At 42.1% G+C, this 23,567-nt stretch overlaps 1 protein-coding gene across 5 annotated transcripts in view; it reads left to right on the plus strand.

Moving 5' to 3' along the window:
• Window positions 1-7,868: 7,868 nt before the first annotated feature.
• The window catches only part of Lrch1 (leucine rich repeats and calponin homology domain containing 1), a 183,707-nt gene continuing 168,008 nt past the window's right edge, over window positions 7,869-23,567 (plus strand). For 2 of the 5 annotated variants that reach the window (XM_047552653.1, XM_047552655.1), the window contains exon 1: window positions 7,871-8,469. In XM_047552653.1, the coding sequence (XP_047408609.1) occupies window positions 8,172-8,469 (298 nt within the window). In that variant the 5' untranslated portion in view covers window positions 7,871-8,171. Of the gene's footprint in view, window positions 8,470-23,567 lie in introns of all 5 variants that reach the window. The other 3 variants (XM_047552651.1, XM_047552652.1, XM_047552654.1) reach the window with 3 other exon arrangements.

Below are 23,567 nucleotides of genomic sequence, written 5' to 3' on the forward strand. Positions count from 1 at the left end.
GGTTCAGAGAGTCTCCAACTCTTTGAAATTGTATACCAAACTATATTTGTAGGAGTTAATATTAATTTTGGAGGGGGAAGAGTATAGATCTTGTTAAAAAAAAAAAAACCCTCCGAAGATCTGGCCACCCTCAAAATATACTGTTGTCACTGGTCTAGAGGCCAAGAGAACTTAGCCCTTGGGATCACAACAGAAAAAATCCTAAAAGGTCACTGCACGAAGAAGATGTCATTAAACCATGGCTTTGTATTTTGCCTGGCATTTGGATACTTACCTTGCCCAGGGCACATATCCTGCCCTATCCCTGAGTCAGGTAGCCAGACATCTCAGGTTCCTTGGAACAGCTTTGACCACAGCCTATACCCAGCACCAGCCCTATGAGCCCGCATCCTAGGCCATATTCCTTTAATAAGAACATACTCATGTAGAACAAAGATGAGCCACATTGACAGAAGAATAGGAGCAGATCCCCAACAGTGGTAGGTGATAGTATAGTTGACAACTTCTATTCTTTTGAAGAACTGGGACAACACACTGGACATAAACTACAAAGCTGAGTGCCAGTCTAAGTTCTGCACTGGCCAGCAGAATGACATTGAGAAATTCACCTTCTCACATTTATTTCAGTTTCCCAATCTATAGACTGGGGAAGCTGGATTAGGTTTCTAAGGCCTCCTTGACCAAGGACTTCAAAGACTCTGTCCAAGCTCTATAGTGTGGTCTTATCTGCAGGTGGGAATTTAGAGACAACTGATCGCTTATTAGAAACCTGTTTATTTTTCTATCTTAAACACCACGCTCTATGTTGTAAGGCAGATTTGTTTTTTTCAGTCTGTAGAATATTAGCAATTAGGCACATTCAAGAATGAAAAAAAAAAAATCCAACATTTGTGAGTAGCAGGAAGAATTCAGTGACAGTTCCATATGCTTGTTAGGGCAGAAAACTCAAGGATGAAGTATTTCTGATTACAATAGGGCATCACTTTAAACTGCCCTGCAATTTCTGGTTTAATTCTGCTCTCAGTAGATGGCATGTGTTTAGATTCTTAATCCTTTAGGATATATACCCTAGAGTGTCAGAATTGTTACTTTGGCATATTAACATTTTCACTTAGGCCTCCTAACTTTTTTATTCCAGATTCAGAGGAGGCATCTGAGTCCTGTGTTCACCCTGAACTCCATCTCTCATCTCTTCCATCTTTTGCCTGGTTGTCACACCTGTGATGGTCCACCCCATCCTCATCCTTGCTTGCTCCACCTGGACTCTCCACTACTCTGAACTTCCTCATAGAATTTTTCTTCTGTGGAATCTTCTCAGACCTTTCTTATCTTAAAAACTCTACCAGTTTTCTTTCTTTCTTTCTTTCTTTCTTTCTTTCTTTCTTTCTTTCTTTCTTTCTTTTTCTCTTTCTTTCTTTCTTAAAACTAACCTCTTCATCTTTTCTTTTTCCCTTTAACCCCAAATGTTTAGAGTAGGTTTTATTCTCTACTTCAACTTCCTTTGCATCTTCTTATCTCTGCAGTCTGGATATTCATAAGCCATTCTAGAGTTCTTCTAAGGACAGAGGATATTCTCTGTATGTCTCTTGCCTCTGGCATTTTGTAAAAGTGCAGTTCAGACATTACTTCCCTACACTGTACTTCCACCAACAAACATAGCCCTTGATGAACAAGTGGCTCAGCAAAGCTGTTGCACGCTGGTGCCCTGTGATATTTTCCTTCCAATTACTTCTTAGCCATCCATCTTTCTGTACCTTATCTTGGTCCAAGAACTCCTTATCTCATTCCACGTCATTGTAACAGCACTCTGGCTTGCTTCTTCACTTCCAGTCTGCAAAAGCAGAATTTCACTTGAACCTTCCTGGAGACTTATCCCCATCTCGCCACTGACTATTGCTCCAAATTCAATCTCCTCAACTGGTATTTTAAAAGTGTAACTTAAAAAAAACTTTTACACAGGTTACAGGTATACAGGTGAAACATTTAAACTAAATGAAACAATTATCAAAGAAAGGTCTCCTCCGGTCTTCCAGGTTTCTTTTCCCCCCATAAGCAAACACTACTGGTTTCTTGTTCATCTTTGCAGAGACATTCTGTGTTGCACTAGTGCATCAAGTTTAGACTACAGCTCACCACTGTGACTACAACCACGTCTTGAATCCCAGACAGTTGGGCTATGGGTCCTGTTTATCTATTAGACACTTCTCTCAGAGATGGACTCTACTATATGTATTCCCAGGCACTGGCTCTTACTGTCTTTGCACTTACTAGATTGTCTGGGGCTTTTAGTGACTAGGATCATACCTTCAGACAATACCCACTGTTGTGGTAAGGGAATTCCTCTACTGTCCACTCTCATTGGGGTGAATCTCCTTCTCATTCTGTCCCCTAATGCCAATCCTACCACTCCTGACTTAACTTTGTCTGCATCAACCAGAAATTGAGCTTAGTCCTATTATTATGCTTCTGAACTGTGGTGGGTTGTCCTGATTTGCAGGAGATAAGGATGAAATGACCATGACCCTTTGCTTCTGTGTTATCACTTCATGGTCCAGCCTTATTTCCTAAGTCCAGGTGTGACCCCTCTTTAAATGATGCACCAGAAAGATTTGAGAAATAACTTGAGGTTCTCAACATCTAATGTATAATAGGAACAGTGATGACATCATCTGGGTATAGGATGCTTAGTGATACTGTAGCTGGAATGCATTTCCTATTAAATTCAGGAAGAATAGTCACTGGAGACTGTTCTGAATCTGACTAGGCACTAATGACAACCTTGGATTGGAAAAATCCCTGTAATGACATCCATAGTCTTAAAAACTGCCTTTGGGGAATATATAAATTAATGCTCTAGTTTTATGCAAGTATGAAATTTTTTTTTGTTCTTTCTTTTAGCATCTACCTAATGGACAACAGGCCTGAGAAGTATCAACTGAGGAGATACTATTTAGTGACATTTGGTATCATGTTAAGTATTGATTGGGTGGTAAATTTTGATCTGTTGAACTGTGATATATTACAAGATAACATCAGTGAGAGAGATTACCTCAGTCTAGGGTTTCCAAAATGTGGTCTGTGGGTAACAATTTTTCAAACATAAATTTTTTGGTTTCAAATATATGTGAGAAAACTACATGTGAATCATCTTTTCTTATGTATATTCACAATGTATGTTGGTAACACACCAAAGTCTCTGAGAAGTCCTATAATAAAATAACTCCTGAACCTTTTTAAATTAACTCTGCATCCCCAAAACTTAGACAAAATGCCTACTAGCAGCCTAAAGAACTAAGCTTTAGGGGGACACACACTGGGTAATGCTACTTCAGTGTATCCATGAAAGTTCAACAATTTATTTACAGATAATTTGTTTCTTCCAAAAATTCATGTATTCATCACATTACAAGACAATAACATGATATGCTTATATTATAAATCAATAACATGGTGCATAGGTGAAATGTAGGTGAATCAATTATGATAAAGATATTTTTAATATTAATATAACATTAACATTCATATCTTTAAAAAGCCAGTTACTTAAAAAGGATTTCTTTGTAAAGTTGAAGTCCTGTTAGCTGGTACCTTTCATTTATCTTCCGGAGACTTTCTCTGGCTACCTCTTAAGAAACTACTGAGGGTTGGGCCTGGTGATGCATGTCTGTAATCCCAGTGGCTCAGGAGACTGAGAAAGGAGGATCGTGAGTTCAAAGTCAGCCTCAGGAACTTAGTGAGGCCCTAAGCAACTCAGTGATATCCTGCCTCTAAAAAAATATTAAAAAAGAACTGGAGATGTGGTTCACTGGTTAAGTGCCCCTGGGTTCCATCCCTGGTACCAAAAAACAAAACAAACAAACAAAAAAACTATTGAGGAAGCAGAGGGCTGGCTATTTTTTTCTTTACAAGTTGTTTAAGGAGATCTCAACCACATTAAGACAAAGATTTTCTTTTTGTGGTGATCAGCTTCTTATCCTCAGTGGTCCAGGTTCTATTTTCCCCACAGTTTCTTTCAAGATGCTATTATCCCTCACAAGTTCTAGGTCAGAATGTTGTTTCTGCCATATAATTGATTATAATATCTCATACATAATTTTTAAGGTATTGATTTGAAAATAATAATACGTATCCCAAGTTGGCATTTCATTATGGGTTCAAGAATATTCATGAAAATAAAGACTAAGACATAGATAATTCTGTCACCATGCATTATTTCTCTATTATCATTCAAAGAGTGGTTATAGAAGACAGTTTATTTGGGAATTTGTTAATGGCCCAGATTCTACAGTTTCTTTATTTGTTAGGAGCTGACCTAGAAAGGAGGTCTGGTCCAGGATCTAGTGTTTTGCTTTAGTTTGGGAGAGAATAAGGAGACCAGGGCAGGCTGCTTCTTTGCTCCGTGAGAAGGAGTAACAAGCCCCTTTAAAGGGGCCGAGGGTCTGTTGTGCATTTTGGGGTAGGAAGGTAAAGAGCTGGCTCTGGTCAAATGTAGAAGATTTAAAAAATGTAAAGGCAGCTAACATTCTCTTTTCAGACTTATGATAATTTCTAGATCAAGAAGGCCTATAAAACAAAAGATCACGGAGGTGAAGGCCCAAACAAACCAACTTCCACAGAGATCTGTGGCATTACATTAAATCACAGTGGGTGTGAGCACAGTTTGAGAAAATGCTTGAAGGCGGCTGTCTGGAGTACATAGGAGGAACTCCCTGTTAAGAAAACCAAGAGTCCTGGCAAATACTATCTAGACTTTTTGACTTCACAGATAAATAACATGAAAAGAATTGTTAACAGACTCTAGTGACCTACTTTTATTTTTTCAAAAAGGATACTAACACTACAAATTATTATTGCCATTATTTCATGTCTTTCTACCAGAAAAAAAAATAAGAAAGACACACTATCACAATTATATGCAATTCTTGAAATTGAATAATCCAGTTTTAATAAAAAACTGGACATGGTTCTAATTTCTAATTTTTCTCATCTTGTTAGTCACTTTGCCACCAACTAACTGGTTCACAGATTGATGATATGGAATACTAGAAAACTCTGAAACGTGTCCAAGATAGTAAAATTTGTTATATTTACAAAAATTCTTTTTGGTACCATTAGTTGCATTATAGCATACAAATATCTCAGACATTATTTATTGAATTATGTAGGCAGCACATAAAATAAAAAGACCTGATCCCTACTCTTGAAAGCTAATGAATATAACATGCCCTGATTATTGACACATAAATATTTACAGATAAATATTTACAGATATGATACAAAGAGAGTATTTTAGTACTGAGAGCCTATGGAGGGAGTAACCAGAAAAGGTGGTGTTCATCAGGGAAAAGTCTTTCACCTTTTTAGGAAAAAGAAAACTGAAGTACAGGGGTTAGAGAACATCAGGGTGAATAAATGAAAATAAGCCCTGATTCTGTGGCCTTTGGGGTCAAATGCCTGTTTTTATTTGATTCTGGTCTCCATGTGTTTTTCTTCAATCTTCAGCGGAGAGTTTGAGGGGTGACCTCGTCTGTTGCAAACAACTGGGCTTTGTGTCCGTCTTCCTTGCCCAGTTAGTTTGGCTGGAGTAGACCCTGGGAACCACAAGGAACAAACAAGCCTGGGGAGGCTCACCCTTCAGTCTATGCTGTGTGTTCCCACTGAAAGGGAATGCTTGCTGATTTTCAAAGATGCATGTGGGGAACAGTCACGCCCAAATCTGTCTCCCATACTTAATTCTTAGTAATTTTGGTTCTTATGAACTGGTTCAGAGCTCCATGTTTCAAGCAAGACTAGAAGATCCCCTCCTCCCACCTGGGGATTGATCTCAAGGACATTCTATCACTGGGCTACATCTCCCAACCCTTTAAAATTTTTTATTTTATTTTTCTTTTTATATATATATGTATATATACATATATATATAAAGTAAATATATATACATTTATATATATATATATATATATATATATATATATATATATATACATACTTTTTTTTTTTAAACAGGGTCTCCCTAGTTGCCCAGGCTGGCTTTGAACTTGGGATTCTCCTGCCTCAGCCTCTCATCCACCCCAGTCCCTGGGATTACAGACAAGTGCCACTATGCCCAGTTGAATTGGGTCTTAAATATGAAAGGGCTTATGATCTGGTATCTGAATGCTAGAATAACTTTTTTAAAAGGCTTCAAAAATTCTTATCTGTTGATTAATCATTTTTCTTCTAACAGTCAACATTTTGAACTGAAAATACCCCTATTTCCCCCTTTCTCAATACTTTTCGATCGTTACTTCATGAAATGAAGACAAAAACATGAAAAGCACCTGCAGCCATCCTCCAAATAGCTGGTTAAGAGGAGTTTGTAAGGGAAGAGGAGGAGGAGTAGTTGCTTGGGGGTCTACCAGTAGGTGGCGCTTGTCTCTTCTGAGAAGATTCTTTTGCTCAGCCAAGAACCCCATAGAAATTAAGATCTACTATGCGTGTGTGCAATCAATGGAAGTGACATACATCATGCCATACTTCAAGGCTGAGTCCTTTAAGTCACACGTTCCAGCCTGGTCCTAGGCCATCACACTGCATTCCTACTCACTGCTCCGAATGTGGACTTTTATTTTCATACTTAACTCAGTCTCATTTCACCAAGCCAAATCACCTTATAGGGACGATCAAGCCTTGAATATAGAGAAAAAATAAAGGCCCTGGAGAGTTGGACCTGAAGTTTCAGGAAATGAGTGAGACTATTAGTCTTCCAGCTGGTCTGCCCTTAGGTGACAGATGTTCTGTTGTCCCCTATGGCCTGCAAGCCTTGGCCCAGGCGCCGGCGGCAGAACGTGAATTCATTTGCTTGCAAGAAGACTCATCAGTTCCTATACCTCACAGGGGCAAAGGAGAAGCGGCTCTAGAGGACACTTTGGCGGTACCTAGGCTCAGGCTCAAACTGTGACTTGTGAACTTGCAGGGTCACTAGCTTTCTAACCTCTCCTGGCACCACCCAATTTGGGGCTCAATAGGTCTTAGCCAGGCCCTCCCCCTCCTTTGACAATGTGTTCTGTCCATCATAAAATGACCCTTTTTGAAAAGTCCTTTCTGTGTAGCTTTCTACTGTCTCTCAACCATTCTGCCCCAATCATATTTGTCTATTTGCGCTGGAGCCTGGCCCCAGGGGTACAGTGAAGAGGGGCAACCCTACAGGTTAAGTCCAGCTCCACCTCTGATTGCAGGGGTGACTTGTGATAAATTGAATTTCCTCTGTAGATTGAGGGAAGCATTTTTTTCCTCTTTCCCGGTACCAGGGATTGAACCCAGTGGCGCTTTACCACTGAGCTACACCGCCAGCTCTTTTTTATTTTGAGACTGGGTCTCTCTGAATTTCTTTGGTTGACTTCGAACTTGAGATCCTACTGGTTCGGTCTCTAAGTCTCTGGGATTAAAGGCGTGCTCCACCGCGCCCAGCAGGCAAGCAATTTTTCCACTTAAGGAGTTCCTGGATTTAGTGAGAATTTACGTAGACCAGACTAGCGCCTGGTTCATTATAAACCCCAAATGCCGGGGCATCTGTGGGCTAACCCCATATAAAAAACTGCCTTTGGGGGAATTCTGGATCCAACAGCAAGAATAATTCTCCTCCCCACGATCTCACTGTATTTCAAATATCATCCATTGCCTCGCCGCCGTTTTCTCAACCCCAGTTAAAGCCTCTTGTGCCCCTGAACCTCCTGGGTGGCAAAAGAAAGCCCAGAGGGGCTCGGCGCCTAACTGCAGGTCACCCCGGAGCAGGCGTCCAGCTCCGATTTCGGGGCGGGTTGTCCGGCTCCGCGTGGGGGTAGGCTCGGGCGGGACAGACGGCGTGGTGGAAGGAGGAGGAGAGAGCAGGCGGCGGAGGAGGGGAGAGCCGGCGAGAGGAGGGAGCAGGCGGAGGAGACACATGCGCGCTGCCGCCGCCGCCGCCGCAGTCCTCAGCTTCCCGGGGACAGGAAACCTTCAAGACTGAGCTGCCACTGCCGCCTCCCGGCCCGCGCCCTATTCCGCACGCTTGCTCGCAGCCTCCTCCTGCACTCCCGGCGTCTTTTCCGGGGAGTACGGCAGGGACTCAGCCCCAACTACCGTCTCCCTGCCGCGGAAAGCTGTGACCCCCCCGCAGGAGCGGCGGGGAGGGGTGGGGGGCCCGGGAGAAGATGGCGACGCCGGGAAACGAACCCCAACCTTTCGTCCCTGCTCTCTCCGTGGCTACTCTGCATCCACATCATCATCCCCACCACCACCACCAGCACCACGGAGGAACCGGAGCCAGCGGCGGGACCGGTGGCGGCGGTGGCGGCAGCGGGGGCTTCAACCTGCCCTTGAACCGGGGTCTGGAGCGCGCGCTGGAGGAGGCGGCCAACTCCGGGGGCTTGAACCTCAGCGCCAGGAAACTGAAGGAATTTCCCAGGACCGCGGTCCCCGGTCATGACCTCTCGGACACGGTGCAGGCAGGTGAGAGAAGGCCGAGGGGCAGGCAGTGGGTGTAGGGGGCCGGCTGTCGTGTCTTCCCGACGCGGTGGCCGGTGTGAGACCTGACCGCGCTAAGGGTCTGTCCTCTGCGGGTTCTCTGGAAGAGGCGCGTGGGCGCAGGGGGCACGGGTGGCCCGCCTCACCCAGCGGTGCGTTGCCAGGACAGCCGGGATGTGCTCGGCAGCTGAGCCCGAGTGCGCGGGTCCCGGGCTCTCCGCCCTGTGTCTGCGGCGCCAGGGACGTGTCCGTGGGCCTGGGACTTGCGGGCGTGCACTGTGCGCCGGGTGGAAGTGGGAGGTTTCGAGCTACTGCGCCGGCTTCCTGGGCCGCGAGAGTGGCCGGGAACCCCAGCGTGGGCAGACGCGTTTGCGCCTCCAACCCGGTCAAACCCTCTTTGCACCGAGGCGTCGCCCATCCTGGTGGGGAAAGCCAGACAAAGGTGGCACGCCCTCGTCCGACCCGAGGGCATCGGCGCGCTGCGGCTAGTCCCCCTCGGCGACATCCCCGAGCGGTCCGGCAACTCGGTGCCTCCTGCGAGGAGCTGCCGAGCCTTCCTCTTCCTGCGCCTGTGCCAGGATGGAGCCGCCGCGATCCTGGTGAATCCTAGTCGGCTGCCGCTTCGGAAGCAGCCCACTCGCTCCCTCCTTCCTTGCTTTGCGCCCACCGCCCACACATTAGGGTTCCCACCACCCGGACTACGTGGTTCTCAGTAACCCGACCTCTTGCGGGGGTTCTGGAAAGGAAGCGTGACATGGTAAAAGCAAAGTAATTAAAGCGGGCCGGTTTTCTTGTGTGAACCCGGCAAGTCGTAACTCGCGCCAATAAGCAGCCAGCTTTTTCAAGTTATGTCATGTGTTGACATATTTCGGAGCCGTCTGCCTTCTCTTTGGTTGTTGGAGTTGTAGGAGCGGGATCCATAAACAGGAAGCAGGGTGGTGGAATGGGAGTGGGGCCTTGGGATCTGTACAGAACTGACTTGGTTTCCGACCATCCGGTTCCGCTCCCTGGGGGACGGTTTGTATCCTGGCAAGCGACCAGCATTTTAAGGGCAGTGGGTGCCCCATTTTGGAGCCATTGCCTAGACCTCTTGGCTGTCGTCTCCTCTTGGCCGAGTGTCAGGCCCCCAGGATCCTGTATGACTTGACCCTTAGGTCAAGATCTTCAGTTTTCTCTTATAGAGGAAGAAGGGGGTGGGGCAAGGGAGCAGGCAGTGACTTTTGGATGCTAGGTTTCCAGTGCTCTTTTCCTCCTTTTGATTCAATAAACATTTATCGGGAAGCTTAAGGAGTATTTAGATGGAGTTCTGAGTTCACTGGAGGCTAGAAATGCTCTCCAGGGTTATTGAACTTTGTTATTTGGATTTAGGGATAGTCTGGAATGGGCAAGTCAGGGAATTTCCAGAGTTGAGCTTTTAGCAGCTGGGGGCTGTCTTTTCATAGGACCTCTTAGTTTCATCTTCTCAAGTTAGAAGTTATTCCAAGAACTGCTTGAATCATTAACTTAAAAAATATCTATTAAGTTCTTCCTCTCTTCTACCATAGAGTACCATTCTATAAAGATTATAGAATGGTTGTGTAGAACTGCAGAAAACAGAGACCAGCAGGACCAATAATAACTATGGTTTTGTCCAGTTCTGCATGGGGGCTCAGAGTCCTTCCTCTTCTTCAGTTATGCCGATGCTCATTACCAAATTAGGTGAGCCTGATGTGTCTGTTGTGTTGGCATTTATTTGAGAAAACCAGTGCTTTAAATGGGAACCACATCTTTCAGTTATGACCTTGACATGTGAGGTGGTTGCTTAAAAATGTTCCTTCCTGTTCTCTGCTTGCTTGTGGCCAGTTTAGGCTGTGGGTTTTGCAGGTTTTTAATTATGAATCTTACTTGCACATATTTAGTGTTTAGAAAATTCAATCTAGTTAAAATTCAGAAGCTTAATATTAATTCCTCATTCAAAAGTACAATGTTTTTTGGGACAGAGGGGCAAAGAGATGTCACCTGAGTTTGTAGGCACTAAACAAAGAGAAAAAAGTAGCCAGTGATTTTACATGAAATTTGAATACCCAAAAGGTAGTAAAGATTTGCTTCTGCCAATCATCTTTGACTCAGTTCAGAAGCTGGGTATAAACCACATGTATTCTTCTCTTTGTTCTAAATAAATATGTAGTTGAGCACTGTTTCTTATTTGGAAGAGCAAAAAAGCAAAATAAAGTGAGGGTTAAAGCAGTTTTCAGTGCGCTTGGTGTTGACCTTTCCTATATAGGAAGAGTTCTAGTGGAGTTGAAAGTTTGAGTAGTAATGTATACAATAAAGACAGTTGTTTCTCCTGGGCTCACAGAATATCTCTTAAATCAAAATGTCATGTGAAGATTCTTAAAGACATTTTCATAAATTTTGAAAGACAGAGAGTGACAGCAAGCTTTTTCTTTCTGCTGTCTTGTGAAAAGTAACTTTTCTGGCAACCACCTATGCAGAACTCTTGGGCAGTGTAGCATATCTGAACAGAGTTAAAAATCAGGATGTAAACACAGAAACATAGAGGCCGGAACTGCTCAGTTGAAGTCTAACCTGTCACTCAAGTGCATACACTTTATTCATAGGAAAAAACTCTCAGGCTCTCACTTTGGGCCCATTAGTTTACTTCTATTTCAGTCAGAGTAAGTGTTGCTGTGAGATGCTAGTTTTGTGGCAGACGAGAAGGGGAAAGGTGCAGGGGCACAGATGGCACTGACCCAGATGGACAAAACCAAAGAGCCACAATTAGCACTTTCTCTGTGCACTTTTACGTGCTGAGAACTTTATCTGCATTACCACAGTTCTCACTAGCCTAGTCATAGTTTCTTTTACAGGTGGGGAGACTGAGATGTAGAGAGGTCAGGCTCAAGACTATATTCCTATTTAGAGGCCAGCTAGCGATTTGAATCCTGAGAGCCTCATGATCCTGTTTGTTTTTGACAATCTGGTTAAGCAAAGGGAAGGGGTGGAGAAGGACAGCATGTGGGAGACATTCTGGAGATTGATTTAACCACCATCTATTCTGCAAATAGCTACTGAGCTATACCAGTGGATACAGGGAATAGAATAGCTACCAAAAAAGAAGGCTTGTTCTCCTTCCTATGACGATTTTACTCCACTTGGAAGGAGGGACAAGGAGATAAATTAAGAAATTGATATTGCAGGATGAGTAGGAAGAGTTAAGGATAGAAGTAGCATCCTTGCCTCATAGACACACAGGCAGTTTATATTGATTTGTGGTAGCCTGTAACAGGGGCACAGTATGACTACAATAGATAGAAACTGAAGCCTAATATTGGATCTGATAAAAAGAACAAGATGCCCACCAGTAAAGCTCACCTTTTATTTTATGCTCATTTATTAAGTAGTGTCATTTTGAATGGAGAAATTCCCAAGGGTGTTTGTATGACTGAAGTAAAGTGAATAGAAAAGAAGAGTAAGAAAAGAAATCTGAGACTAATTGCCTGAAGCTCTAAAACAGAAAAACAAAGTTCTTAGTTAGGCTTGGTATGGGGAACATTTTTTGAAAGCTTGTTAAGGATGGAATATCATCAGTATTTTCCCCCTGATGCTGGGAATTGAATGCAGGGTACTCTACCACAGAACCCATCCCCAGTCCTATTTATTCATTTATTTATTTTTGAGATAGGGTCTCCCAGCCTAGGCCTTGAACTTGCAATTTTCATGCCACAACCTCTGGCATGCACCCTCACACTGGCTACTGTCAGTGTCTTTGTGAGGTAACTATAAGCAAGCAGGAACAACTGTATGGGAAATGAAGAGTTTGTCCAAGTAGAAATATAAAAATGTGGCTAAAAATACTTGTATGAATTTTTTTTTTTTTTTATGAGTATGTGGTGCCAGGGATGAAATCCAGACCTCCTGCATGCTATGCAAGTGCTGTACCACTGAGCTCTTCCCCCAGCCCTGAATGTAATTTTCTTATGTTCAGGTATGGAGTTCTGTAGACGGAAAGGATAAGACAGCGATGTATGTGAAACTAACAGTTCCAGGAAGTTGGAGGAACTACCAGGCAGGTCAAGGTGAATCTCGAAATAGCATTGATAAACACTGTGTACAGAATGCAAGGCAAAGGTCCTTTCTGTGAGGTTGATTAGGAAAGACTTCCATGGGAGAGATAGGATTTGGATCAGGTTTTGTAGGATGGATAAGATTTGGTTGGAAATTCCCGTGGACATCCTATTGTTGGAAAAATGGTTCCAAGATGTGGAGTGAATGCCTGTCACTAAGATTCTGAGATTCTGAATAAAAGAAGAGAGGGCATTTAAGCCTGACCTCTGGTCATATCCTCTCAACCCACTCCCACTGTATAATGGGGTACCAACGCAGGGCTCATATGACCTTTTGAGGACTCTGGAAATGGCTGAGGCCTGGAATTTGTCAGCTGTGGGACTGACACCCTGGTGCCTGAGCTGACTCTCTCAGATGTCTTTAAGATTCAAAGACTTTTCTCTGAGATTTGTGGGTGGCTTATCTGCTGAAGGCTGACTTCCCCAATCCTGCTGTCATTCTCTAGCTACCAAGTCTTTGGATATTAGTACTTTCCTGTCATTGGAATTCACGATAAAGAAATCTATTTTTATAACATACTCTGTTCCATAATTTTGGTCACAGAGATTTTTCACTATTAAATGTAACGAAACTTTTGAAACCACATGTATTTTCTATGTTCTTTTAAAGGTGCACCCATTTTTGGATTAATTTCATTCTGTTAAATTAAAGGTATTAATTATTGATGTAATTACCAATTTTTGTGGTAGTCACTATTCTTCAAAAATGTGTTTTTTCATTACCTCTATTTTATTTTATTTATTTTTTTCATTACAAGTATTTTAAATATCCAGCCATTCGTAAATCATTAGTTATAGCCTTTTCCCTTTCTATTATAATTTTTTTCTTTTGTTGATTAATTTCTCTTGTTAAGGTAAGAGGACTTACAATTTAAAAGCTTTTGGAACCACTAAGATTCAGTATGGAGAGTGGTTCTGAATCATGTTCAGTTGTGCTTCCATGTGTTTGTGGGATGGCAAAAACAGTCTATACCAACATAGCATGCTCCTCTCATTGCTTGTATTACAGGTTACTTTATGGAAAAGACAAGAGCTTACTTTTCATCATGCTTCTAGAATAGTACCATGTATACAGTTATAAGCCAGGAAACTTCTGGGGGATTTTTGTTTTGTGTCATTTTATAAAAAAAAACAGTCTAAGGTTCTGCCCTTCATCATTGGAATGATTCTGTTGGATAGCTCGTCAGTCAACATCTTATTTGATTTTTGGTAGGGGCATACATTAGGCCAGAATTTGGTGCATCCTACCATTTAACAATTTTTGTTTCAGTAACTGACAATTTTTCTTCAGTTGCTGAAGCAAATTGAAATTTTCCATGCTGTGGCTTAGTAAATCTTTGGTGTCAACATTTAAGAGTGCATGCCTTTTGAAACCTTGTGTCGATGTTGATCAATTCAGAAATCTGTTTCCTTTGCCCTTGCTGTCCTAGTAGCTGTGTAGACTTTTTCTATCCTGTCACTCAACTTCTTCATTGCTTGTTGGAGCAGAAGTGGTCCCCTCTTTGGGTTTACTTTCCTGTTTCCCACCCACCTTTGTTTTCATACATGTAAAGTCTTTTTTTAAAAAAAAATATTTAAGCCAGGCAGTGTTTACTTACTCTTAGTATCTCCCCTTAGGCATCGCCAACCCCACCCCCGCCCCTGTGCTGTATGGTCTGCGCTTTTTCTTTCAGACACTGAGTAAATTAAATGCAGAAATGCTATCAACTCTACTAAAGGTGGTTGTAAGTTCATTAGGCCATGACACTTGGACTTTGGTCAAAGTCTCATGAAAACCTGTTTGTGAGGCTAGTTTCCAGATTTTGTTCAACATTTTTTGGAGAATTGAACTTCAGCTTCAGAGAGATATCAGGCAAAAGTGGCTTGGGATTGGTTTGCCAATTGGTAAACTCTTTCAATTGCCAGGATTAAGGTTGTTTAGTCAATAATTGAAAATGAAAATTGTTCAATGGGAGGGCATACTAAAGTTTGGCGTAATAAACACCCACTAAAATCAAATAAATGTCAGATGACAAATAGTCTATTCAATAGAAAGATTTTGAGGATGAGGGTCAAACCTTACGCTGTTCTTTTATATATTGGAAACCAAGAGGTTTCCTCACCTTTAATTGTATGGTATTATTCTAGAAATATGATTAGTATGGTCTTGCCTTTTTTTTAAAGTAGCCTGTAACATAAGCAATGAGAAAAGCAGGTTATGTTAGTGGAGATTATTTTTGCTGTGATTATTTTGCAGTGATTATCTAGTTATAAAATTATAATCTATCATAAAAGTTTTCCGGTTGTATGATACCAAACCCAACTATGTTTACATAGCTGATGCTTTTATTTATGCATAACTCTTAGGAACCCTGGCTTCTGTTGTTGTTATTATCCTTTTGCTACAAGTATTTTAAGATCAGAATTTTAGTATGATAGGTTTTGGGTGTGTGTGTGCGTGCAACATGAATTGTTTCACAAAGCAAAGACCAAAACAAAAAAAATAAAGATCCAAAAAAACCAAACAAACAAAAACCTGCGAGAAAGGAAAGAGGGAAAAAAAGTCAGAATTCCAAATAAGACTTAATTTAGGAAAATAGGCCTGTCAAAATAGAGTCAAGCATCAGTATGCCTTTTTTTGTTGTTTTATTTTTTACTGGGGAGTGAACTTCTACCACTGAGCTACATCCCCAACTCTTTTTTTGTTTTTCATTTTTAATCTTATTTTTAAATTCTGACACAGGATCTTGTGAAGTTATTTGAGTCTGGTCTTGAACTTGTGATCTTTTTGCCTCTGCCTTGCAAATTTCTGGTATTACAGGCTTGTGCCACTATGCCCATCATGTCTGTGTTATGCTTCATCTGAATTTAAGAGTTCAGTGGTACTGCTTCCATATACTGTAGTAAGAAATAGTACATGTGGGAACCATCTGTTCCCATAAAGTAATTCAAAAATAAAGTGATTTTGTTTACATGAGCAGAAAGTTGACCAACTGTGAGAATTTGGTTTCTTTTGCTTACTCCAGCAATGCAAGAGAAGGGAAATGCCTTTTTAGTTGGATTTTTGTGTATGTTCATAGTTTTTCCCAACTATATCCTCCATCGTTAACGATAAAGGAGGGTATAGTTGGGAGAAAAACAAAGCCAAAAATGAAATTGGAGAGTAACTATGTTTATTCTCATAATAGTACTTTTTATCTTTTTAATTTTTTAAATTTGTTCTAATTAGTTATGTAGGACAGTGGAATGCATTTATGCACTTTGCTATATCCATACATAAATGGGGTATAATTTCTCATTTTTCTTACTGTATATGTTATAGAATCACATCGGTCATGTAATCATATATGTACATATGTCTATTTCATTCTACTATCCTTCCTATCCTGCTTTTTTTCTTAATAAGAAATTATTGTTCCTGTGTTCATATGGTTTTGACGCAGAGGCACTTGCTCTACCCGAAATTCTTATAGAACATTTTTACATCACGGAGGGTATGTAGCCTGATTGTGGGGTCTTCCTGATGTTTGTTTTTCTTCCTCCTACTGTATCCCTCTGTCCCTCTGCTGGAAGGGACCTGAGGAGGGTGTGAGAGGAAACTGGGCGGGAGCCCCCCCGCAGCTTAGTGATTCCTGAGTTTCCTCTTCACTGTTCTTGACAAATGTGCAGAGAAAGGCTCCTATCTTAGTTTTTCAAATCCTCTGGCTTCTCCTCTGGCTTTGCTTTTGATAGCTGACCCCTGTGGGGTGACATACACAGTTGTGCTACGAGATGTGTTCCTCTAATATTCTTCCCTGTTTTTGATGTTTATGCTATATAGGGTGAGGGACAGCATCACTGTCCCACCTGGTCCAGTTAGCTTAGCTCTGATTTGACTCACTTTATCTCTGTAGGCAACAGTGGTCATTCAGAGAGCATCACTGACAGACTCTCTGACTGGCCTTCCTTAGACTGTCTTCATCTTGCTTTTCCAGCTCACTTATCTGCTGTCTTCACTCCTCACTGCCCTGTGGGCTTGCGCCCACCTCCTTCTCATTTAATCCTGTCCATGCCTGCTCAAAACAACCTCCCTGCCAGCCTTGCCTTGCGCATCTCAGCATTGAATCATGCATAGCCTTAAGGCATCTTTGTCTTATTTTCTTTGTGACCTTCTTCTTTTGGTTCAGTTGTCTTTCCTTATCCATGGTTTTAGTTATTTATGGTTTCAGTTACCTGCAGTCATCTGTAGTCCAAAAATATTAAATGGAAAATTCCAGAAATAAACAGTTCATAAGTTTCAAATTATGAACTGTTCTGAGTAGTATGATGAACTTAGTGCCGTTCAGCACCATCCCACTGGGACTGAATCATCTCTTTGTGCAGAGTTTCCATGATCTGTATACTACCCACCCATTAGTCACTTAGTGGCCATCTTGGTTATCAAATGGACTAATGCAGTATGCCAGCGCTTGTGTTCAAGTAACCCTTATGTGGTAGCCTAATGCACCAGCCCAGTGTCTGTCATTCATTTCACTTCATCTCATCAGATAGGCATTGTATCATCTCACTTCATCACAAGAAGAGTGAGTACTTACTATACACAGATATTTTTTAGGAGAGAGACTACAAAGATAACCACATTCACATAACTTTTATTACAGTATGTTATTATAGTTTTCCTGTTTTATTATGAATTATTACTAATTTTTCTTTTTTTAGTTGTAGATGGATACAATACCTATTTATTTATTTATATGTGGTGCTGAGGATGGAACCCAGTGCCTCATACATGCAAGGCAAACACTCTAGCACTGAGCTGCAACCCCAGCCCTATCGTTAATTTCTTATTGTGCTTAATTTATAAATTAAACTTTATCATAGGTATGCGTGCATAGGGAAAAAAGCATAGAATATATAGGGTTCAGTACCATCCATGTTTTCAGGCATCGCAGGGGTATTGGGACCCAACCCCCTCAGGAAAGGAAAAACCAGTATTCTTTCCCCGGATTTGAGCTTTTTCCTCCTTCACTGGCCTGTGAGATTTGGCTTATTTTCCTGATTTTTGTATTTTCCTTCCGTGTCTGGCACAGGAAGTGCTAGATGGGCCTCGGTGCTCATCCTTCTCCTCTTTCTCTCCTTGGTCTCTGCACTTTTCATCCATTATCTGGGATGGCGCCATCCCCTCTCCCCTCTTTGTGCACATTTAGCTCTGCTCTCGTTCCCCTGATGCTGACCTTATTTCTCAGCTGGTGTCTTTTTACTTCTCAGCGTCGCCCACTGTATTAGTCTGCTCGGGCCACCTTGATAGCACACCACAGGCTGGGGGCTTCAATAACATTTTCTTTCTCACAGTTCTGGCGACTGGATGTCCAAGATCAAAGCGTTGGCGGGTTTGGCTTCTCTCTTGACTTGCACAGGACCATCTTCTCCATGTGTCAGTATGTGGCCTTTCCTCTGTGTACATACATCCTTGGTGTCTCACTGTGAGTCCAAGTTTGCTTTGGGGTTCATCCAGATGACCTAATATAACCTCTTTAAAGGCTCTTTCTCCAGGTACATTGCATTCTGAGGTATTGGAGGTTAGGGCTTCCAGGCGAATTTTGGGTGGACACAGTTTCAGTCCATAATACCTTCTTGCTCACCCCGTGGTAGCTGGTAACTGCTGCTCTCTCCTCTTCCTGGATAGACTGACCTTGGACTTGTACAAGGCTGAACTTAATGCTGCCCTTCCGGGAGGCTAGGGACTAAACCCACCTCATTCATCATCTGCTGTGGCTTGGATATGACTTGAATGTGTCCCCCCAAAGGCTCACACTGGAAGTGTGTTCCTTAGTGTGGTGATGTTGAGAGGTGGTGGAACCTTCAAGAGCTTTAAGCCCTCACTGAGAGCAACACTTTCAGAACAGATTAGTATTCTTGTGGGATCCCTGTTAGTTCTGGTGACTTTGAGTTTTTACCAAATGAGGCTACTCCGTGCACTTGGCTGCTCCTGCATGCAGCCGCTTCCTTTTCTGCTTCTCTGCCATGTGTGACATAGCCAAGAGGGCTCTCACCAGAGGCTGATCCAATGGGGCTGCCTGATCTTGGACTTCCAACCTCCAAAACTATGAGATTAACAAACCTTTATTCTTTTTAAAGTACTCAGGTATTTTGTTATAACAGCAGAAAATGGGACTGACACACCATTCCTTCCTCAGGACCTAGAGAGCAGTCTCTCTAACTCTCACCTGGGCCTGTGGTTAGTCTCAATAAATGCTGTTGAGCACTTGAACTTGCTGTACAATGAGGGAAAAGCCACATTAACATTTTAAAAATGGATTACTCCAGCTTACCTGGGTCCTCCTCCCCATTCTTCATGGATTTAGAATCTTCCTTTGGTGGTTGACAAGTCTCTAGAGTTATCTTTCCCTCGGTTTGGTGAGGTTGCTTCTCATCAACATCAACTTGGTAAGCACTGTGACTTCCAGGAGTCAAGTGAGTTGTCATGAGTTCTGAAGGAGAAGGGCAGGGATTCTATTGTATCACATAGCAAATAAAGAAATTCGCAAATAAAGAAAAGCTGCTTGACATTCTTTGAGCATGAATCATATGTCAGGATCTAATGCCTAATTAAAAAATAGAGTTTCAGTTTTAACTAAATTTGGTGAGGATTAAAGAAATAATACATTTGAAAGTTGTTTTCACTTATAAATATTTCCATGAACAGTGTCATTTTCAGATCAAGCCTTTCAGCCAAAGGGGCCTTCTTGCCTCTGTTTTCATCAGTATAGCTTAGTGTTTAAAAATTGAGTCTTCTGAGCCTCAAAGACTTGGGTCCAAGTCTGGGCTTTGTCGCTTACGAGTGTATCGCTTTGGCCAGATAACTGGCACCTTCAAATTAGGGATAATAATAGTATGATTTATAGAGATTTTGGGGGTCAAAGATTATATATAACAACAGAAGACATGATCAAGTACTTTCATGGTGGCACCTGGTCTTGCTTCAAGTGCTGTATATGTAAATATATGTACTATACATGTTATGTCATTTATTGCTTGTTAAGTACTCTGTTTTAACCATAGTAGGTGTTAAATAACTCCCAGCCCTGTCTTTCTGTCGGGGTTTGAAAAGGGAGTTTAGAACTTAGAAACCATCCATTCATAGATCTGGCTCATTTCGTTGCTGAGCACACTGAGGTTATTCAGTTGGCCAAGGTCACACAGCAGAATGGGGTGGGGTGGGTGCCAGAGCCAAGGCAGAGTCTCAGGGACTCATTTTAAAGGTCTGCATCTGTGGAACTGGGGTCTACTTCCCCCCACCATATGCCCATATGCTTTTTTTTTTTTTTTTTTTTTTTTTTGTGGTGCTGGGTATTTGAACCCAGGACCTTGTGCTTGCAAGACGAGCACTCTACCAACTGAGCTATATCCCCAGCCCCACCATATGCTTCTTAAGTCATACCCACCCAGAACAGCCATGCAATGGGCCCCAAAGAATGGAAAATGCTATGCAACCTTTAGTAACATATGGTCCAAAGCTGGGGAAAATAAGACATGAGACTGACAGAGGTTACAGATTAAACGTGTTAGTTCAGGCTTTTACTGCCTGTAGTTTGGGGGACATGCATAGGCTCCTTGTAAATTGGATTCCAAGCACTTAACAGTCATGTTGGGCAGCCCCTGACTCACAAACCAGAGGCCATGGAAGGTCTTTCAGAGTGATCTTGTATTTTAAAACTGGGAACACATTTTCCTGTGGAAACACATGTAGTAACCAGTGATTGCTTTTTTTGCCAAGCCAGGAAGACCTGTTCAGCCCTAGCTGACATGGGCCTTTGTGTTAATGGTTGTTTTTTATTGTTTCTTTGAAAAATTATGGCCTCAGTTCTGACATAATACTCTGAATCTGGTGAAGTGGGCTCCTGTCCCTGGAGACTAATTCTCTACCTTCTGGCCATTCTCACCAGGAGCCAGAGGTCCCTGACCCCTCTCCCAAGGCTGCTTGGTCAGTGGGTCCAGCAACTGCGTGTCCCTCCACACTGGTGTTGGGAGCCAGGATTGGCACAAGTCAGGGGTTCACAGAGGTCAGATCTAGAGTCAGAGGGACCGGCTATGCAGGGAGGAGCAGAGCTAAGAGCTATCTACCTGAGGGGGACAGCCAGGATTTAGACACTTCATGAGTTAATTTTTTATTTCTTATATTATCTCCCAGTTATTAATTTTACAATTGGAGGGAAGTTATTGCATCTCTCTGAAGCTCAGGCTTATAATTTGATAAAAGCAAAATTGCTTTTTACAAGTTGATTTACAAAGTAATGCGCAGTACCCTGAGCGGGTCTGGTCTCCAGTGAATGACCTACTGAAGCCTCGTTTTATTGTTGATGCCCACAGGTTGATGTGACATGGTTTTCTTCAATCAAATAAAAAGTAGGAAATTGTTAGCATATCATTAGCATGGTGGCTGAGAGCATAGATTGTGGTTGGGGCTTTGTCCTGGCTCTTCCAGATGGTGGCTAGTCCTTCCCTTCACTGGGCCTTGGTTTCCTCATCATAAAATGGGGGTACTAATCACAGGATTATTGTGTGAAGGAAATGAAAGAATTATCTGTGTCACGTGCTCAGGTCACTGCCTGGCACTGATTTTGCCACTATTCTGAGACTGCATATTTTTAGAAAAGATATTCAATCTTATAAGGCACAGGAAGATTAACTTCCTGGTAATATTGTGACATTAATCAAATAATCTCGATATCCAGAAAGCTTGGGCGTGTGTGCTGTGTGTGGTGGGGGGCTTGTTTATGTTCTTTTGACAGTCTTGGGAGGATCTTGGGATGCCAAGGGGATCTAATCTGATAGAGAAGAATGAGTTCAGGATTCTCACAGTGGAGGATGGGGAGCTGCATTCCTGGGCCACGTTAGGTATTTAGGGGGAAGGTGCTGGCTGTCTTTCATTTTGTCCTCAGGCTTGAAGGGATGGGAAGGAGGGCTGAGTGGGCTCTCAGAGGAGCACTTGGGGTCCATCTCTGCACCTTCTGAAGGAGTCCTGCAGTTGATCAAAAGCTCCTCCAGATTGGAAGAAAAGACTTTGATCACTTTTTCGTGCTCTTGACGAAAACCAATTTGAGGGTTTTTATGTTCTTAGCGACCTCTCTGAGGATGTACATCCAATGCTTCTGTAAGAAGTGAGGACATGCCTATGAGGAGGTAGAGATTCAGGAGTAAAAACCAAGATCCAAATCTGTCTCTTGTTTTCTTTGTTCTACTGGTAACTGGCTTTTATTTTGAGATTTAATCTGAAGTTATTTCATTAAAAACCTTGTGATCCTCCGCGTCCTCCTGAAGATGCTGTAAGGAAAAGGAAAGGGGCTATCCACTTGTTGAGCAGCGTCACCCCTGGATTCAGGGTCCCTCAGAGTGATTCCTCGTTTAGTCCCCAAATTACCTTTGAGAGGTCAGCAGTGCCGATGTCACTGAGAAGGGAACCTAGTGGCTGGGCAATCTGACTGCTTTTGTGGCACCAGTAAAGATGGGGCCAGAATTGGGACCCGAACTCTCAAGAAGAGCCAGAGTCCACTCTGTTTTACAGGGCACTAAATATTTAGAGCGACAGGCACAGAACAGACAAGATTTTGAGACTCAAGCTCAGAGCATTTTGACAGATGGTTCTAGGGACGGCCCAGAGATTTGGGGGTTCATCCCTGAATCACTCAGATTCCTGACTCGTGTGATTCCCCGCGCTAAACTGAAGGTAAGCAGAGTACCCAGGTGTCTATCTTGGAAATTCCAGCCGTGATCCTCACCTGTTTGTAATGGCCAGCTATCAGCTCCATTTCTAAGCATTGCATTTTATTTTTTCCTTTTGTTTTAATTGGTGCATTGTAGTTGTACATAACGGGATTTGTTGTTACACACTCACACATGCATGCAATATAACAGCACATCTCCCTGTACATACCCTTTCTTTCCCCTCTTCCTTCCTCCTGGTTCTTTTTCTCTACTTTGTACTCTGCAGATCTTCCTTCTGTTTTCATAGAATCCCCACCATCTTTCTTTTCCTTTTTTCCCTTTCTAGCTCCCACATGAGAGAAAACATGCAATTCTTTCCTTCACTTAATGTTCTCAAGTTCCATCCATTTTCCTGCAAATGACATAATTTTATTGTTTTTATGGCTGAATAAAACTCGATTGTGTATATATATTACATTTTCTTTTTCCATTCATTCACTGATGGACACCTGGGCTGCTTCCATAGTTTGGCTATTGTGAGTTGTGCTGTTGTAAACATGGGTATGCATGTATTGCTATTTGGCATGACGTCTTTAATTCTTTAGGATAAATAGACCAGGAGTGGCTTTGCTGGGTCCCGTGGTGGTTCCATGCCTAGTCTTTCGAGGAAGCTGCATGCTGCTTTCCATAGTGGTGGTACTAATTTACAATCCCACCAACAGTGTAAGTGCTTCCTTTTCTCCACATCCCCCTGAGCATTTTTTATTGTTCATATTCAAGAAATGTGTGTTAAAGTAAGTAACTGTTGTAGTTTAAGAAATACTTCACGATGTCTATTTAAAAATGTAGATATGTACTTAGGTTTTAGTTTAGTGCCAACTTTTCTTATTGGACTTTATAATATATGGCCTAATTGAACAGTTCATTGACATTTTACTAAATTTCATTGTCTCCAATGAGAAATTCACAGTGGTTGGGTAAAAGACCAAGTTTTCTTTCTCAAGCATTCTTTTTGTAATACAAATGCTTACTTTCTAAAAGCTGTTTTATGTATTAAGAATCATTGATTTCATTTCTAAATGTGTTTTATTCAGTACATTAATATTCTTTTAAAATATTATAAATGAAATACCAGGGCAGCAGAAAAGTATGCACAAAAAATGGCTAAAATTCAAAATTTTTTTGCTAGAATGCAATTTGAATCTAATTTAAAGGAATCTGCTTGTTCAATTGAAGGTAAATAGACCTCTCTTTGTGTATTTCCCTTGGAGGTGTGGACAATATCTCTGCATGCAATTTAAGGCATTTATGTGT

This window comes from Sciurus carolinensis, chromosome 5 (assembly GCF_902686445.1).
Source record: "Sciurus carolinensis chromosome 5, mSciCar1.2, whole genome shotgun sequence".
NCBI lineage: Eukaryota > Metazoa > Chordata > Mammalia > Rodentia > Sciuridae > Sciurus > Sciurus carolinensis.